The 17,190-nt window shown below is 44.2% G+C and overlaps 1 protein-coding gene across 6 annotated transcripts in view; it reads right to left on the bottom strand.

The window, feature by feature from the left end:
* Positions 1–386: 386 nt before the first annotated feature.
* The window catches only part of MARK3 (microtubule affinity regulating kinase 3), a 115,088-nt gene continuing 98,284 nt past the window's right edge, over positions 387–17,190 (bottom strand). For 2 of the 6 annotated variants that reach the window (XM_039255811.1, XM_039255814.1), the window contains exons 15-18: positions 9,680–9,937; positions 4,632–4,658; positions 3,308–3,352; positions 387–931 (exon numbers count right to left, since the gene is read on the bottom strand). In XM_039255811.1, coding sequence (XP_039111742.1) covers positions 586–931; positions 3,308–3,352; positions 4,632–4,658; positions 9,680–9,937 — 676 coding nt within the window. In that variant the 3' untranslated portion in view covers positions 387–585. The remainder of the gene's footprint in view (positions 932–3,307; positions 3,353–4,631; positions 4,659–9,679; positions 9,938–17,190) is intronic. The other 4 variants (XM_039255815.1, XM_039255816.1, XM_039255813.1 and 1 more) reach the window with 3 other exon arrangements.

Raw genomic sequence — 17,190 nt, 5'->3', positions numbered from 1 at the left:
TTTTAATTATCTTGTGAATCTACTTAGAAAAACACAAGCAATGTTCACAACTATAAATTTAAACCTTTTGCACTAAAAAAACACAAAACAACAAACACAAAACCACAGGCATGAACTGTAAACCTGTATTAATTATCAACTAGTCTTAAGGTTAAGGTTAATTCTTAGTAGTAATTCAATATTTTCCTCCTTGGCAATTTTAATGTTTTAGCACCAAATGATCTCCCACAGAGGTACTCATAACAACTCTGGCTGCCAGTGTAAGGAGATGCTTCTGTATGCACTACTTCACACGCACAGTCCACGCTCACACCACACAGACAGGAGGCCCGTGGCGATGATGTCACATGTTGACTTTCAGGGCAATGGAAATAAGACAGAGGGCACGCGTGTCACACATCTTTAATGTAGTGCATTCGTAGAAAAAAGGCCAGCTTCCGCTCCCAGGCGTGCTCTCGTCCTTATATTTTAATATCATGATTTAGAAGATGCAGACGTTATTACCTAAATATTATTCTATACATTTCCATCAATGTTCAGGAAAACACTTTAAATTGCTACTTAATTTACACCGTAATTACTGGGTTACAGCTTTAGCTCATTGGCAATTTTGGAAGCAATATTTTTGAAAGCTATGGATGTCCCTGATATCCGCTTAAACCGGACCCCATTCAGAGACAGTCTTGGCAGCTTGCACACCTCCATCTCCCACTGCACAAGGTTCTCCGCGTGCCCATCACCGTGGACACAGAAGAGTAAGAAGCGTTCTCTCTGCTCATAGTCGCAGTTATTGGCGTCCAGCACTTTGCGGATCTCCCGCATCATGTCATTGGGATCCATGGAACTAGTGGTTTTCATGCTCCAGGTAAAGCGCAGGGAGCGAGGTTTGGCTTCTTTGTTTTCCTCCTTTTGCTCAGCAGATACGTTGCGACTGAAATGCACAGGGGCAGGTTTATTTTTAATGGCACAGAAAAACCAACCTTTTCTATTCCAGCCGGTTCATAATCAACATCTTCGATGTAGCATAACTGACCACACTTTTCTTGCATAGGCTCACATCTGATTATCTGTTCCTTTACTGAGAAGTATTCATCTACTACCCACCCCCAGACTCCCTTCCAAATCAGAACCCATACAGGCAAAAATCTATTTGGTTGAAAAATCGTCATCAGCCATCAACATTTAATAAAATTAGGAAAATAATCTGTGAAACAGAATCCTGGGAGATCAGTAAATTAGAGAGCGGAGCACCTCTCCAAGAGCCCAGCTCTCCCCTGCAGGCTGGCTGCAGGTGGCAAGGAGCCGAAAGGGGCCCCCAAAGGCCCAGCTCAGGGAGGAGGGGTCAGCAGGCCAGCCTCTGGCTCTGCTTCCTAGTCCCAATTTTCTTCTAATTCAACTCATCATGGCCTTTCACTGGAGCTGTTATTCAGGAAAACCAGTGACTCCACATGGTTCACAATCTCTTCCCTTGCAAATGGCCCCCCATGCTGAGTGCACAGCTGGGTACGGGATCTTTCTCAGATCCCTCCACCCACCTCAATATTTTTCCATTTTGTTAAAATTCTGAGGTCACAGTTAAAAATAATTTTTAGATGACATTATCTTACTACTGAAACAGAAAAATGTAATGTTAAGGCTGATCTGCTGAGCACTGAAACAGTTTGAATAGATACAGTTTGAATGCAAGCTGTATAGATGCACCGAGTGTAAGCTGAGGTCCCAACATCTAAGAGGTGATGTCATAGTGGAGCCCCAGGCACAGTTCTCTAGGAAATCCCAGGACCAGGTGTCTACTATCCTGTAGTACCCCAGCATTTAATCAATGCCACAAACCGTTATTTACACTCTCATGTGTATATCCGAATGCTTCAATTAGGATGGTGAATGCCTAACCTTCTTGTGTATTACAAACATCCTTCATATGCCTGTTAAATGCACTTAATCCTATGGCAAATTCATCAAAGCTGAGGGTTTGGGGCCACAGGTTTTATTTTGCATAGAGCTGCCAAGTTGCTGGTAAAATATTCAATTTGGTTCATATCCATTAAATTGATCAGAAGCTTCCTATGTATAAAATGCTGTTTTAGGTACTAAACAGGTTACAAAAATGAGCAACAGCTCTCAAGCTGAGTTGGAGTTGGGGGAGGGAAGACTGCAACTTAAGGAAAAGGCAGTAGCACAGGAAAAGTATGAGCACACCAGGAGAGGGGGGCAGGAAAGATGGGGGGGAGGGACCTCTAAAGGGTGGAGCGCAGAAAGGCAGGGCAGGAGAATGAGGAAATGGCTTCCAGGAGGGGGTGGCATCTGGAAAGAGCTACCAAGAGCCCACGGAATTCCAATACAACGTGGGTGGGGAAGGAGAGATCGTGTGCTGAGCAGAGGGAGTATCATAAGCAAAGGCAAGGAGGTGTGGAAAGCACAGAATGTGTTTAGGATATAATCAAGTGTGCAGATGGACTGGAACTGGGGGCATAGCATCACCCCCACAACAGCCGCCGAGAACTTGCGGGAAGCAAGCAGGGCGGCTGGAGCCTGCTCAAGGCTGGGATGGGCAGGCCTGGGGTGGGAGCACTGCCAGGCCATCATCTGGGAGCAGAGTGGGAAGGGTGGGGGAGGGGACGCCAGGGCTGCTGAGGCCACTCAGGGCGGGTCAGGCAACGGGGTCCCTGCAAATTTTCATTCAGAAAAGTCACAGGATTGGAGCTGTGCTTCAGAAAGAGAGCAAATGGGTTAACGGGGACCCAAAACAGCACGGCGGGGACTGCTCTGGAATGAGCACAAGTAGAAAAGATCTAGAAACATGGAGGCCTACCTGAGCCTATCTATCTGGTGAACTTCCCACCCCCAGACTTGTGTCATGAAATACAAAATGATCTATACAATGTAAAGGCAAAATGTTTGACTACATCATTGTTCTTCAATTAAATATGAAAACTCGACTCCATATTCTGCTTTCACACGGAAAGAGTGCTCCTACCGACTCCTAGAGCTCCTTTCTGGCCATCAGCCCCCAGGCAGGAGGGTGGTGCACTGTAGCCCCCAAACGCCCGATGGAAAGCGGGTGGGGCCAGGCCTGGAAGGCTTTCAACAGCAGACAGCCGTGGCGCTCTGGCGCCCCCAAGTGGCCACTGGGAGGTGGCAGCAGCGACCCACTCCTGCTTCACAAACCACACAATGGGACTCGGCCAAGCAATCCTACATCGAGAGCAGGGATATGATGCAGAATATTCAGAAAAAAGCATCGTTTCTGCCACAGACACGAGGTAAATACCTATAAAATATTTTAAGTAAAAATCATTCCCCTCACCTTGAGCCCTCATATCTCCCGTTCCTCTCATATTCAGGTGGAAGCCTCAACGAACAGAATGTAGAAGCACAGAGAAGTGGGAAAGAGAAAAGATATCTTACAGACCAATACACAACCACCCGCATACAAACACAGACGTCATAGAATGAAAAATCCAAAGCCCTTGGGGTCCCCAGCCACTCTTGCTCAGCTCACAGTCTCCCAGCGGTGACGTAGCCCAGGCCGCTGCTCTCACTGTGTGCTGGGAGGTGGCCTCAGTCTGGGCTGGGACGCCGGCCGCGTACCTGGCTCTGGAATTGGAGTCACTTTTTAATGCCTCCCCCAAAGCGTAATGGGTTTTTTAACTTTATAAAAGGAAATGAATTCTATCAGTTAAATCCTACATTCAACTACAAAATTTTCTGTCTGAGGAAATATTTGGCAACTGGGAAGATTAAAATCATGGAGTGGGATTTCCCATAGGAGGGAAGCACTCTTCCCAGTTTTTGATAAAGAGCTCACGTTCACACAGCCTTTCAGTGACCCACAGATTTCATCAACATAAAAAAAGATCCACAGCCTGGCTTTCTGGACACATATGGGCCAAATGGCAGATTTTCTGCCTCATTATGTGTGCGTTTTTATTCTCCTGACTCGTCATCATCAAAAAGTATCCATCTGGTAGGAGTATTATTTACTACAGTGCTTTAAGTAAAAGCAATGAGATATATTTTCTTCAGGGGCTGGTGGAAGCAGCTTTTAGATAGAATACTACTCTTCAGCTCTCTGTAAATACTAAAGCACTGCTGCTCCACAGCTGCCCACATCTTAATTTCTGAAAACCTCAAACTAAATGAGGCTACAGGTTTGAATTTTATGCTTGTTTACCGTATAAAAATATTAGCTGATTTCCAATTGAAAGCCTTTTGCAGATTCAATCCTTCATGAAATAAAAAAAGGGCAACAGTTACCACTTACCTTCTGCATGCCTGAGGCCAATCATTAATTGTACATTAATGTTACTGAACATTGCATTCTTCAAACAGAAGCATGCTAAGTGTTATTAGTACGAAGACAGAATTATTTGGATGCTAAATAATTCTACCAAAGAAAGACAAATGCACAGAGCATGCACAGGCCTGTTGTTACGTGGGCGCCTGACAGAGTCATTCTACTTCTTTCCGAGGCTCCTTGCAAAGAAGTAAGTATGTAGTTCTCAGCAGAAAGTTTAGTTTTTAAGAAACAAAACAAAACAAAAACAAGGCTAGAAAGCCAAACCTGATGTTAATTGCAGGAGCCATTTTGGGGTAAGGATTGAAAAATAATGTGTATATATAAATCCTACCTTTTGATAAACCTGAATGACATGTTTCTAAAAGAAATTAAGCCAAAAACAAAATTAACAAAAATGACTTGCACAAATTAAATAGAAAATCCAGTCAATTACAGAGAGAAAGAAAAACAACAAAACAGGGCTCCTCTTCTGTCCAATGAACAATGAAACAGTGACATTTGTTGAAAAAGTAAAATTACAGGTAATTGAGCACATGATCTTTTAATTTTTTAGAAATATAAAAAATCTGTACTTGTAAGAAAAAATTTAGCAGTAAATATTGACATTAGCTGTAATTAAATTTATTAAAGATTCTTCCATGGATATACTTTAAAATATTAAAATCCAACATCCTGTGTTAAAGAAATGACTTAAGTCATGTGCAATATACTATAGTAATAAAGTAACATTTCTTGATTCTCTTCAGCATATTCTATGAACAAAAATCTCACCCTCTTATACAACACTGAAAAGTTCATTTTAAAATGTTCAACCATTGGGGCCTGGGCAGCTCAGTTGATTGAACGTCTGACTTTGGCTCAGGTCATGATCTCACAGTTCGTGGGTTTGAGTCCCGCGTCGGGCTCTGTGCTGACAGCCAGCTCAGAGACTGAAGCCTGTTTCAGATTCTGTGTCTCCCTCTCTCTCTGACCCTCCCCTGCTCATGCTGTCTCTCTCTCTCTCAGAAATAAATAAAAAACAATTTAAAAAATTAAATAAATAAATAAAATGTTCAACCATTAAGAGAACCATTACTTATTTCAGGAAGATGATTTAAACATTAACAGAACGGCTGTACAGTGGTACCAAATAAATCACTCCTTAAGAGAACAGTAAGTTACTGGGGTTTAAAATGAAGTGGGCTTTTCAGAGTTTTAGACAGTAAAATGAATGGAAACTAAATGGTAACAATGGGGGTTTCACATTTATGTTCTGTGTAATAAACTGGAATAACTGTTTTTAGAAGTGACTTTGCTTGTTAAAAATTAAGAAGATGCTCAGGTTGTACTGAACAGAATCTGACAAAAGAAATTCCAGACTACCCATCAGGCTTGTACGATCATGTGGTCAGCATTCCTGGGCAAGTACAGGCTGAGTTTGTCAAACTATTTCTGAAACTTCCCAGTTCTGTGACTGAACACAGAACTCAGTCTGAGTGAATGAAGTAATAAATGCTGTAGATCGGTTTTCTAACATTGATAACTTTGGCATTGCTTCAGATACCGCCCAATTAAAAACCAGCTAACTACTGCAGGTAACAGCCAACTGCTCTGTAATCAGATCAGAAGTGGTCCACAGCAGGGTTATACGCAGTAGAGAAGACCATGCATGTGACAGTATTTTGTAAATAATTAAGCACTGACATAATAAGGCAGGATTATTCAAAAAATTATTTTAGTTGAAAATTGATGAAAAGGTCTTTAAAATGTATTTTCATTTCCCAATTTTCATTTCATTTCATTTCCCAACCCTGAGAAATGTCAGGGTTATCGGTCAAGTACCACAGGACTGCTTTTCTTCACTTTTCTGGCCACGACTCCCTGAGGTATGAAGAGGAGCAGCGGCGGGACAGAGGCAATCTACTGTCCCCGGGCCCCGCGGACTACACCGAGGCACACAGAGGCACCTACGCTGTGCCAGGGCTGTCCTGCCTACAGGGTATGAGTGACTCTGAGAACCCTAAGCAGGCCAGGCCTGGCCCCAGGAGGGGAAAGCCTTGCTCCTTCTGACTATAAATGGCCTCAGAGGTTGTAGAGCCCACAGCTCTCCAAAGCCACACGCATCCAGAGCAGAGTCAGAACCAAGAGCAGAGTACAGGCTCTCTGGGGGTGGCTCTCCTCCCACCAGATCTTAGGTCTGCGATGCAGCCCCTGAGTAGGAACCCCTAAGCCTCTTTCAGGCACCAGGACTCTGGTCTCAGCAGTTATTGTTAGGGCAGGATAAACCGCTGACACTGACGGCAGCAGCAAGAATAAACAGACTACCCCTAACGTACAGTAACCAGGGGAGGTTACAGGCCTCAGTTTGCAAACGTTAACAGAAGACTACGTTTCTGCAAATCTTCAGGGGTGGAAATCGCCTAGAAATATAAAATAAGATGACCCCTGAGATTTTTAAAAAATTAAACCAAGAAATCTCAGTCTCCAATTTTAATTCAAAGGGATGAGATGCACTGAGAGAATGAGGGACAGGTTCCAGCCCGCGCTACCCCTGGCCTATCTGCAGGGCAGCACACGCAGTGCGGCCTGAAGGGCCTCTTCTGGAGGGACACTTCTGGCTCAGCAGTTTTTGGCTGTAGAATCTTGAACATGTGCCTTCAACTCTCTGAACCTCATCTCCAGCTTGTTCTACACAACTGGGAGAATATCTACTACACAAGGTGGACCGTGGAGATTACATGAGTGTGTGAGAATGTGTTTGCATGTATGTGACACATGCGTGTTTATCAATGAGAAACAAGTATAGCTCTATATACCTACGGACACCTCTCTACCTAACTTAGCACACAATGAGGAAAAAAACAGCACAGAGGCGACAATCAGGGGCACCTGGCTGGCTCAGTAGGAAGGGCATGTGACTCTTGATCTTGGGGTTGTTGAGTCTGAGTCCCATGTTGGCGATAGATTTTATATACATATATATATTATACATATGATATATATATATATGTATATATATATATTTTAAACACTTTTTATTTTTGAAGGAGAGACAGAGTGTGAGCAGGGGAGGGGCAGAGAGAGGGGAAGACACAGAATCTGAAACAGGCTCCAGGCTCTGAGCTCTTAGCACAGAGCGTGATGCGGGGCTTAAGCCCATGAACTGTGAGGTCATGACTTGAGCCAAAGTTGGATGTTTAACCAACTGAGCCACCCAGGTGCCCCAAGATTTTCTTTTCTTTTCAAGGCTTATTTATTTTGAAAGAGAGAGCATAAGAGGGGAGGGGCTGAGAGAGAGGGAGACAGAGAATACCAAGCAGGGTCCATGCTGTTAGCACAGAGCCTGGTGTGGGTCTCGAACTTACAAACTGTGAGATCATGACCTGAGCTGAGATCAAGAGTCGAATGCTTAACCGATCAAGCCACCCAGGCATCCCCCAATATTTTATTTCTAAGTAATTCCTTCACCTAACATGGGGCTCAAACTCACAGCCCAGAGATCAAGAGTCCTGTGCTCTACTGACCGAGCCAGCCAGGAGCCCCTGATGTATAAGGTTTTACTTAGAGTCCATCATAGACTGAAGTGTAAAAACATAGAATTGATTGTCCTATAACTAGATCTTTTTTTTTTTTTTAATATTTTTATTTATTTCTAGGAGAGAGAGACAGCGTGAGCAGGGGAGGGTCAGAGAGAGAGAGGGAGATACAGACTCTGAAATAGACTCCAGGCTCTGAGCTGGCCGTCAGCACAGAACCCGACGCGGGGCTCGAACCCACGAACTGCGAGATCATGACCCGAGGGAAAGTCGGACGCTTAACCGACTAAGCCACCCAGGCGCCCCTGTCCTATAACTAGATCTTAAACAGACTTAACTGATGCATATCCCCTCTGCACTCAGGGCTCTCACAGGGCAAAACACCCATCGATATGAAGCACGGGCAGGGAGGCAAAGAGCCAGGTCAATGATAGCTGGCTCCATCTCCTACCAGCCAAGTTTCAGAGACAGATTCCATTTCCGCCTAGTCCATAATGAAGCAACTAGTGGACAGGGAGGCCTGGGACAAGCCATGGGAGGACCCTTAAAAGAAGGAATGAATTATTCTGGGGGTCGGCAGACTCTTCCCGTATTGAGCTCCCTGCTTCTCGTACTGGTCATGAGTGGGTGCCCCAAACCTGGCAAAGTCTTTTAGACCATTCTGCCCAGTTTGGAAAAAGGGGTCTCAGCAAAGGGGCTGAGAAGAGAACAAAAGGCTGCTGTAAGTTCTGGCACCTGCCTAGACTCTAGCCAATGATAAGAAACAGCAGAAGTCCTCTTAACCTGGTAGCCATATCCTGACAACAAACAGAGTACCCGGAGAAAGACTGATCTAAAAGAACATAAAATTACTGGGGGAATTAAGGAGCCTGAAAAAGTGGTATTTGGCTTATAGGTTAAATACCAAAAATGGAAGGAAACACAGCAGGTGGCTAGTGAGCCGCAGGGGGCGCCAGCTATTTCAGGCTCTGAGAAGACCCCGTTGTTGTCCTGAGTAAAATACAGATGAACAAGAGGGTATGCAGCAGACAAAGCTTCAGGAGGCCTTGGACGTACTAATCCTTGGTGAGGCTCAGCATCTAAGAAGCTCTCCTGGGAGTCCTGAAAGCGCAAGGGCGCTCAGATTCCTGAGGGCGGGCCTAGCTAGAGGTGCCTCTGCCTGTGTGCTTACAGTGCAAAGGGGCACTTCTTCCTCCTCTCAGAGTCGTCAATGACTTCTAGGCCTTTGCAGCCTCCATATTAGGTAACGGAAATAAAGTTCAAAGTACCTCAAGGGAAAAAGTACCACACGAAGGATTTTATACACAAGCAGATTTACTAATTCTTGGTAAGAATAAATCAGGAATTTTATCCACCAAACTGTACCATTTAAGCAAGTTACTCTGTTCTTACTGTAACTTACTGAGACCAACAGAGAGAACAGTTTTGAGACTTAGACCCTAAGAAACTTAGTGTTCCTCAAGGACACTGGCATGACATGAGAGAAGAAGAGAGGTCTCTCCCCTCTGCGTCCAGGCTGGCCACACCTCATACTGTCTTCCTCGGTGACCGCTTCCGAAGTGCCAGCTTGCATGAAGCTGCGGTAAACATGCCGTGTGGACAGATGTGTGATCAAAAGGAATAATAATCAAAGAGAACAACAACCTCCCAAGTGCTAGAAGGACTTCTGGTGTCGGGAAGACTCTGAGCTCTGTAATTCCCATTCTAAAAGGTTTTAAAGTATAATGTTCTATATATAAACCAGAAAAACATGAACTAAAGACAACGTGAAAAGTATCCGGGCAGCCACGTCACATGACAGAGAAGACATTTCTCCTTTTGCTCTTACATTTGCTCCAAACAACCAGCACCACCTGGCGCTTACCTCCTTGTGAGTTTTGAAGTTAATTTACTAAAAAGATTAGTGGAGCCTCGGCTTCGAGTCTGCGACAGTGGTGTGGCTTCATGGGACAGGCTGGGTGAGGCAGGCGGGCCGTTATACGTGGCAGTCCGGCGCTCCCGGGGCTGCCCGTGGAAAGTGCTGCGGCTGGCGGTGCCCCGTGGGAAGCGGAGCCGGTCTGGGGTGGCTGCACTGCTGACGCTGTGCGTTGAAGCAACAGGAGTCCTCGGATCAGGAATAGTGCTAGGAGAGCAGAACAGAACAGACTCTCACATCGTGGCTGACGAAAGCCCAGCTGTATGGCAAACACGGCACAAGACAATCTACCATCTCCATATACACCTTTTATATTCAGTGGACAAAATCAGTTATAATAAATCTAGACCCCAGAGGGTAGTTTATAGGACTTAGCAACAAAAGCAAGTTACATAGGAAAGGGTATCAAATAGACAGTATATAATGAGACAGAGCCTCGTGGGGTTTAAGGGAATAGGAAGGACGTACATATTTTCAAGGACAAGAATAATGCAGGGAAATTCTAGGCCAAAGAATGGCTAACTCAAGCTTTTTCCCTTTGCTTCCCTCCTCAAAGTGCTTATGTGTTGAGAATACTGCCACCGAAAGAAATAAACATGAAAGGAAGAACAGGCAACTAAACAGTTTCAGAAACATCCAAATGGCATGTTTTCCTGTGAAATCCCACATGCAAGAGCACTGTGGGAAGGAGGGGACCTCTTACGCCCCCTGTAGTATGCAAAGGCACAGACCACCAGGGACACCGTGAGGCAGGATGTGCTTAACTGAAACCACACACAGGAGGGACACCTGTGGGCCACAGTAACTCATTCTGGACTATAAATCCATAGCACAGAACGAAGCAGCGGTGGGCACACGTTACAAGGAGTGTGCACTTTTCTTACACAGCCTCGTAGTTACCTCCTTCACTATCTATTGGAGGCACCATCATCGGAGGGGTGCCCAGAGGCTGGCACCGACATCGGCCTTTTGATGTCTCACCCACTGAGGCAGGGCTGGCTGCAGAAGTGAACATCCCTGTCAGGCTGGGATCAGGCAGGGGGCAGAAACAACAGCATGACGGCACAATGACTGAAAGAGTTCTCTGCTCTTTTTTTTTTTTTAGTTTTTTTTTTTAATGTTTTATTTATTTCTAGGAGACAGAGAGAGAGAGACAGCGTGAGCAGGGGAGGGTCAGAGAGAGAGGGAGTCACAGACTGAAACAGGCTCCAGGCTCTGAGCTGGCAGTCAGCACAGAGCCCGGCGCGGGGCTCGAACCCACGAACCGCGAGATCATGACCCAAGCGAAAGTCGGACGCTTAACCGACTAAGCCACCCAGGCGCCCCAAGAGTTCTCTGCTCTTTAAAGCACACACTTTCCTCTTAACACTGTGTTGGGGATTCTGTAGCACTTATTGACCTGCACCTGTCCTCCACCCCCTCCCCTGGCCTCCCGCCAAATAAAGTAAAAGATTTATTAGCCTTTTAAAAAAACGTTTATTTTTGAGAGAGAGAAAGAGAGAGTGAGTGAGCAGGGGAGGGGCAGAGAGAGGGAGACACAGAATCTGAAGTAGGCTCCAGGATCTGATCTGATCATGACCTGACCTCAAGATCATGACCTGAGCTGAAGTTGGACACTTAACTGACTGAGCCACACATGCGCCTCAAGATTTATCAGCTTTAAAGGTGGGGGAGCGGGGGGAGACACCTTCTTGTTTGAATACCTATGTGAAGGGGCAAGATTTTCTGAGCTATGTACAAAATAAAGCCTTTCCTCAAAGACATGTCTCCATTCAAAGTGAAGTGGTTGTGTGAATCTATATGAGCACACCCTGTTTTCGACATGTTCCCCAAGCACAGAGATACATTTTAAATGGACTAGTAAAATGACACATATAGTAATTAGTATCTATCAAAGTGTCCTATGCTGTTTCAAGATAGATGAGAATCTTCCTACTCAAAGGATATTTACTTCTTTATAGACAACAGTCAAAACTCCTAAGGGGTCAACAGAACACCTTTTTTCAAGGCAGGAAAACTAATAAGAGTAAATTAACTGTTCACAGACAGAGAAAAAGAAGAACGGATGTGGCTGGATGCCTGGAGCCTCCCCCTGGCAGAGTAAGAGACAAGAGCCTCACCATGGCCACGTTGTTCCTTAATTCCAGCTCAAGACATCCTGTCCTTAGAGTTCCAAAGAGGCAGTTTCTCTCTTGGAGGAGAGCCAGGGACTCAGGACTCTGATCCTGCATGTCAGTCTGCACACATGTCCCCACCTCTACCCCAGGCTCTTTACACCTCTCCTCTCACACACGGACCTACACCTCGATGCCTGTCTTCACTGTACACTTTTCAACCTGTCCAACATATAGCCACAAACGTCCCAAAACGCAAACCTGACCTTGCCATTCATTGCCTTATAGCCTTTAAAAGCATGCTGCATCTTCAGGACAGAGTTCAAATTCCCACCCTGGCATCCCGGTCACACCCGCAGGTACCCACAGCCCAGTGGCAACAGCTGTAGCTCCAGGCTCTACCTTCTGTTACCTCTGGGAACTTGACTTTCTGGAGCTCCTAACGATGTGTAATCCCTTGGTCATGCATCAGGTCAAATAACTTTCAGAGGAACTATTCTCTGTGCCTGGAATGCAGGCATCTTCTGATTTTCATCAAAATTCAACCCAGAGGTCACCCTCTCCATGAAGTCTTCCCTGATGCCCTCTCCCAACAGGAGCTTATCATTCTCATTTGTACAGAGTATGTGCCCCTGCCACCCTGTGCTACCCCAGTGACCCTTCCCCAAAAGAGTGGCCTGGAAGCATGGCTTTCAATGAATGCTCTCCTAACTGGAAAGATAAGTTAATGAACTGGAGTTCTGGCAGTCCTGATATTGGGGAGAAGAGAGGTGCTTTATTTTAGTTTTTAATGTTTTATTTATTTCTGAGAGAGAGAGAGACAGCGTGAGCAGGGAAGGGTCAGAGAGAGAGGGAGACACAGAATCTGAAGCAGCTCCAGGCTCTGAGCCGTCAGCACAGAGCTCAATGCGGGGCTCGAACCCACGAACTGTGAGATCATGACCTGAGCCGAAGTCAGACACTTAACTGACTGAGCCACACAGGCGCCCCAATTATTATGTTTTTGACACAATAACCCTAAAGGCAATTAAATGAATTATTTTAGAAACTTAATCCATGTCACATCATGAGTTTCACAAAGGAACAAAACATGTGTGTTTTTTTGACTTCTACAGTGGGCTTCGAGCCCACTGACTTAGCAAACAGTAAATTCACTGAACATTTGCTGAATTTCAAATTTGTATAAAGTCACAAATCCTATTTACAAGAGACAGCCCTAATATCATACTGGGCTGTACATCCTAAAAGGTCACTAAGTTGGTTGATGTAAGAACTGGACATAATTTTACTGCCAGACAAGTGTTAAAACTGACAGTTCTATTTCATACACTAGCCCATAATCATCTACATTAGCAAAACTGTAGCTGCATTACATTTTTACTAGTTCTGGGTCCAAGGGAGACCCACTTTTCAAACCTTAACTTACAGAAATATCACTGTGTCTCTTAAAATTCAATTGCATGAGATTCCTATTAACCTAACGGCTTTGTGCTTATGCCTGATTATCTTTTTTCTGAAATCTGAATCCATGTATGGTGACTAAAGCACAGGTATTTTTTTTTTAACGTTTATTTACTTTGAGAAAGGGAGGAAAAACACACACATGCCAGCAGAGGAAAAGACAGAGACAGAGACAGAGACAGAGACAGAGAGAGAGAGAGAGAGAGAGAGAGAGAGAGAGAGAGAGAGAGAGAATCCCAAGCAGGCTCTGCACTGTCAGCGTGGAGGCCAACATGGGGGCTCAATCCCATGAACTGTGAGATCATGACCTGAGCAGCCGAAATCAAGAGTCAGATGCTTAACCAACTGAGCCCCCACATCAGGTGCCCCAAGGACAGGTACTTTCAATTTGATAGGACATCTCTCCTACAGCAGAACCTTCTGACAAGAAATGTTCTGGGTGCTGATTCAAACTATACTCAGTGATGGGGAAAAGGTAAAATTAAAACTATAATCTAAAAGATACATGTCTGAACTGTGATCACACCTTCTGCTCAATCCCTGTGCCTTGATGCAGGACAAATGGATAAAGAGATAAAATAATAGACCCATTTTACACTTTTAAAATCTTATCTAGAATATCAAATGCCAGAATTTATTTGAAAAGGTTCTGTTGGGACACCTGGGTAGCTGAGCTGGTTGAGCACCTGATTTCAGCCCAGGTCACGATTTCATGGTTTGTGAGTTTGAGCCCCTGGTCAGGCTCTGTGCTGGCAGTGTGGAGCCTGTTTGGGATTCTCTCTTTCTCTATGCCTCTTCCCCACTTGCATGTGCTCTCAAAATAAATAAACTTAAAAAAAGGTTCTGTTCTGCTGTGCTTTATTACAACCATATCACACTCTTTCTTCGAGGGTCTTCAAGTGGATATATTTTCAATAGTCATTTTTAAAAACAGTTTCTATAACTATCTAAAGGCATATGAAAAAGCAGAAAAGAGTCCATGTTATTTGTGTTGGTTAGCAAAATTAAGTCGAAAAGTCAGTATAAACTAAGAAAATTCTTTACGTTCCCGTCTGAATGGTTTATCACCAGTCCTTTGCTAGGCTAGTCTTTGCTGAGCACTATGTGTCAGTGCCTGTGCTCAGTGGTGTTAAGAACCTACATGGTTCTGGGGCGCCTGGGTGGCTTAGTCGGTTAAGCGTCCGACTTTCGCTTAGGTCGTGACCTCGCGGTTTGTGGGTTCGAGCCCCGCGTCGGGCTCTGTGCTGACGGCCAGCTCAGAGCCTGGAGCCTGTTTCAGAGTCTGTGTCTCCCTCTCTCTCTGACCCTCCCCTGCTCACGCTGTCTCTCTCTCTCTCCTAGAAATAAATAAAACATTTAAAAAATTAAAAAAAAAAAAAAAAAAAAAGAACCTACATGGTTCTGATGGAGCCACATAGCTGAAGGTGGAATTGCACATTCTCATGCCTACTTTTTACTGTCAGTCAGTGGTGAAATGGGGCCATCTTCAGAGACTGCCATCAAAAGAAGGTGGACTCATTACATCCGGAGATGCAGCAGGAAATAAGCTGGACTTTAGCATGCCTGGTGTCAAAACAACAGTGTTCCTCAGATAACTACTCACATGTGCTCAAGCCAAAGCAACAGTTTGCCACAACATGTAACTTCTGATTAATAGGTTTTAACCATAAGGAAAAAGTATTAAAGCAAGCACACACATAGGAATCAGAATATTAGAATATAAATATTTCTTTAAAAAATTTTTTTTAAATGTTTTTATTTATTTCTGAGAGAGACAGTGTGAGCAGGGGAGGGTCAGAAAGAGAGGGAGATACAGAATCCGAAACATGCTCTAGGCTCTCAGCTGGCTGTCAGCACAGAGCCTGACACGGGGCTCGAAACCACGAACTGTGAGATCATGACCTGAGCCGAAGTGGGCCGCCCAACCGACTGAACCACCCAGGCACCCCAGAATGTAAATATTTCTAAAAATGCACTTAAACAACACTGATTGGCTTTATTTTTCATACAGTAAATAAACAGACTGCACTAGTAAGAATCAACACATAAAATTAATATTAAAAGGAAAAAATGGTCACATGGCCGGTGGCAAGGCTTGAAAACCTCATCTTATGCTCATAGCAGGATTCTGAAGACAGCTGAAAAACAGCTTGTTTGGGGCATGTACAGCCTTTGGTTTAAAAGTACAGTTTTCACTAGCATGATCATATTGGAATTCTGTATAAACATACACACACACACACAAGAAAAAAATCCCATATATTCACAGTTAAACATGAAATGAATGTCCTTTCAGAAGTTAACATGGACTCAGGAATCCACAGCTCACCACTATTTTATTTATTTATTTATTTTTTAAATGTTTTTATTTATTTCTAGGAGAGAGAGAGAGAGACAGCGTGAGCAGGGGAGGGTCAGAGAGAGAGGGAGTCACAGACTGAAACAGGCTCCAGGCTTTGAGCTGACAGTCAGCGCAGAGCCCGACGCGGGGCCCGAACCCACGAACCGCGAGATCATGACCTGAGCAAAAGTCGGACGCTCAACCGACTAAGCCACCCAGGCGCCCCAGCTCACCACTATTTTAGTCAGAGTTGTAGATCTACATGAGAGAGGAGAAATCAACAATCTGCCTAGGAAGTCATCTGTGCACAGAGAAGGTCCAGTGCCTCGAATTTACATCTCAGCATCTACTTCACAAGTGAGAAAGTTGTCACATTTAGTGAACTTCAGTGCTCTAACTTCATTTTTTCAGTAAAAAATATGACTACTTTGGCATTCACGCCCTCCAATAATTTTCCACAGTTCTTCCATTAACTTATATGATAGAAAGAAAAAGAAAATCTAAAGATTATAAAAACTAAGGGTCCCTTCTTGTATGGTTTGGCACTGAGGCTCTGGCTAAAGACAGAAATAACATTTTCAAAAGCAAGACATTTAAGTGACTTAAGCTAATGAAAGTGATGAGGCCTAGGCTGGGGTAAGGAGCAGGCAGCTCAATATGGAAGATGTCTGTAGGGAGGACACAAAGGTAAGGACTCCAAAGAAATCAGAATTCTTCCAACTATTTCCAAAGAGTGAAATCGGATAATTGCAGGAAGGAAGAGTTTAGAAGAGCATGCACACACACACAAACACAAGATGGGTAGCAGACAGTAGATCCTCGTCTTAATGGCCTTTTGAAAAAGTCTGACTCTGAACCTCAGAGAATTGTACTTTCTAAAAAAAAATTTTTTAAAGCATTTATTCATATTTGAGAGACAGAGAAGGATAAAGCATGAGCAGGGCAGAGAAAAAGACAAAAAGAATCTGAAGCAGGTTCCAGGCTCTGAGCTGTCAGCATAAGAGCCCAACATGGGCTCAAACCCATAAACCCTAAGATCATGACCTAAGCCAAAGACACCCTCAACCAACTGAGCCACCCAGATGCCCTGAGAATTACACTTTCAAAGTTTAAAAGGCATCTGACAGAAGAGATGAACAACTTAGAAGAATTTCCAAAAGGAAGAAGAATCATGAAACAACATTTATATTAGAAACTTCTAAGTCTCCTACTGATATCCTCTATTAAATAACTTTGAATTGAATGAAATTTGATAGATTTGAGAATGTAACTAATAAAAGAAACTTTACCAGAGAATAAACTATACTATTAAAAAATATATATATACCACTCATTATTTGTAAGCTATCTAGCACAGCTGCTATAATATATCCAAGTTATTACTGTTTTTTTTTATTTTATTTGTTTCTAGGAGAGAGAGAGACAGTGTGAGTAGGGGAGGGTCAGAGAGAGAGGGAGACACAGACTCTGAAACAGGCTCCAGGCTCTGAGCTGGCCGTCAGCACAAAGCCCGACGCGGGGCTCGAACCCACGAACCGCGAGAT

Source organism: Hyaena hyaena, unplaced genomic scaffold (assembly GCF_003009895.1).
Source record: "Hyaena hyaena isolate Hyena2069 unplaced genomic scaffold, ASM300989v1 scaffold_546, whole genome shotgun sequence".
In the NCBI taxonomy this organism is placed as follows: Eukaryota; Metazoa; Chordata; class Mammalia; order Carnivora; family Hyaenidae; genus Hyaena; species Hyaena hyaena.
The sequence above is the reverse complement of the archived record's forward strand: the minus strand, read 5'-3'. Positions and strand labels throughout refer to the sequence as shown.